Here is a 1,858-nt window from a genome sequence, read left to right on the forward strand (position 1 = left end):
AAGCCAGGTTGGTTGCAAAGGGCTTTAATCAAAGGCCAGGAATTGACTTTGGGGAAACTTACAGTCTTGTTATAAAGGCTTCTACAGTACGTATTATTCTAACTATTGCAGTTGCTAAGTCATGGGAGATTAGACAACTTGATGTGAATAATGCTTTTCTCAATGGTAAAATTCATGAAGATGTTTTTATGGAACAACCTCAGGGCTTCATTGATACTTCCAAATCAGAGTATGTGTGCAAACTTACTAAATCACTTTATGGCCTGAAACAGGCACCAAGAGCCTGGTATGACAGATTGCGAATGACTCTTATCAATTAGAAATTCAAGAATTCTAAGGCAAACTCTTCTCTATTCTTTTATAAAATTCCTGTCTTGGTTATCATGGTGTTAATCTATGTGGATGATATTATTGTGACTGGTAACAATGTTGGTAAACTTAATCAGTTCATCAACAAATTACATGCCATATTTGCTCTAAAAGATTTAGGTCCTCTGCACTATTTTCTCGGAATCGAAGTGCATCGTGATGAAACCGGTCTCTATCTAAATCAAGGCAAGTATGTGAAGGAACTTCTGCACAAAACTGGCATGATGCACCTAAAACCATGCTCAACCCCGATGATAGGAGGCAAACCATTGTCCAAAGCAGATGGAGATCCTCTTCCAAACCCGACTAGCTACAGGAGCATCATTGGAGGACTTCAATATCTTACACATACCAGACCTGATCTTTCATTTGCAGTAAATAAATTGAGCCAATTTTTACAAACTCCTACCACAATTCATTGGAGGGCTGCAAAGAGAGTACTTAGATACTTAAAAGGGACCGTGTATCAAGGACTGCACATCAAAAACTCAGACAGATTAGAAATTACAGGGTACTCGGATGCAGACTGGGCATGTTGTCCAGATGATCGAAGGAGTGTAGCTGGTTATTGTGTTTATCTTGGAGATACTTTGGTGTCATGGTCATCCAAAAAACAAGCAGTAGTGTCCAGGTCCAGTACGGAGTCGGAGTACCGAGCACTAGCTCAAGTTGCAGCAGAGATTACGTGGATACAAGCTCTACTGAAGGAATTTGATTTTCCTCTACAAAACACACCAATAACGTGGTGTGACAATATGGGAGCAAGTGCATTGGCAGCAAACCCGGTATATCATGCTCGTACAAAACACATAGAATTGAATGTTCATTTTGTACGAGACAAAGTTCTTGATAAGTCTTTGGAAATTAGATACGTTCCTTCCAGTGATCAAGTGGCAGATTGCTTAACTAAGAGTCTCACCAATTATAGGTTTCATTTCTTAGTGGACAAACTTGGTGTAGTTGACACACCACCAAGTTTGAGATGGGCTGTTAAGAAATGAAATATACTCTGTACTGAGAAGATGAGGTGGCGTAACAGAATTGTGGAGTTCCCTAGGCTAACAAACTTTTACCTTTCTGTTAGAATATTCTCTGTACGATTGTAACAATATATGTAATATATATTTTTTATTCATTTTATAACAAAATGTATCCACACGCTTCATGCAATGTAACAGTGAGTATATATACAAGAAGAGCCAGCTCTATTCAGTGCTGAGCCTATTTCCTACTTTCTCTGAATTTAATCTTCTGCTACCAAAATTATTAGTAGCTAATTAGTATTTTTAACTACCAATTTTTGTTTAGTAGCTAAATTTACTGGCTCCAAAATTTAAAATTAACAATTGTATACATTATTGGCTACCATTTTGTTTTGGTAGCAAAACAAAATATTTTAGCTACTAATTTTTTGATAGCTAAAATATAAAAAAATTCTACTATTTTTTTTTAAGAAAAAATTGCTACTTATTAGTTTGTAGCAAAATAG

At 36.5% G+C, this 1,858-nt stretch overlaps 1 protein-coding gene across 1 annotated transcript; it reads left to right on the forward strand.

The window, feature by feature from the left end:
* The first annotated feature begins 383 nt into the window (after positions 1-383).
* On the forward strand, positions 384-1,370 carry LOC133831954 (uncharacterized mitochondrial protein AtMg00810-like). The gene has a single exon (XM_062262356.1). It carries the CDS (start codon positions 384-386, stop codon positions 1,368-1,370), a length of 987 nt encoding a protein of 328 aa, XP_062118340.1.
* The last annotated feature ends 488 nt before the right edge of the window (positions 1,371-1,858 follow it).

This window comes from Humulus lupulus, chromosome 4 (genome assembly GCF_963169125.1).
Source record: "Humulus lupulus chromosome 4, drHumLupu1.1, whole genome shotgun sequence".
Lineage (NCBI taxonomy): Eukaryota > Viridiplantae > Streptophyta > Magnoliopsida > Rosales > Cannabaceae > Humulus > Humulus lupulus.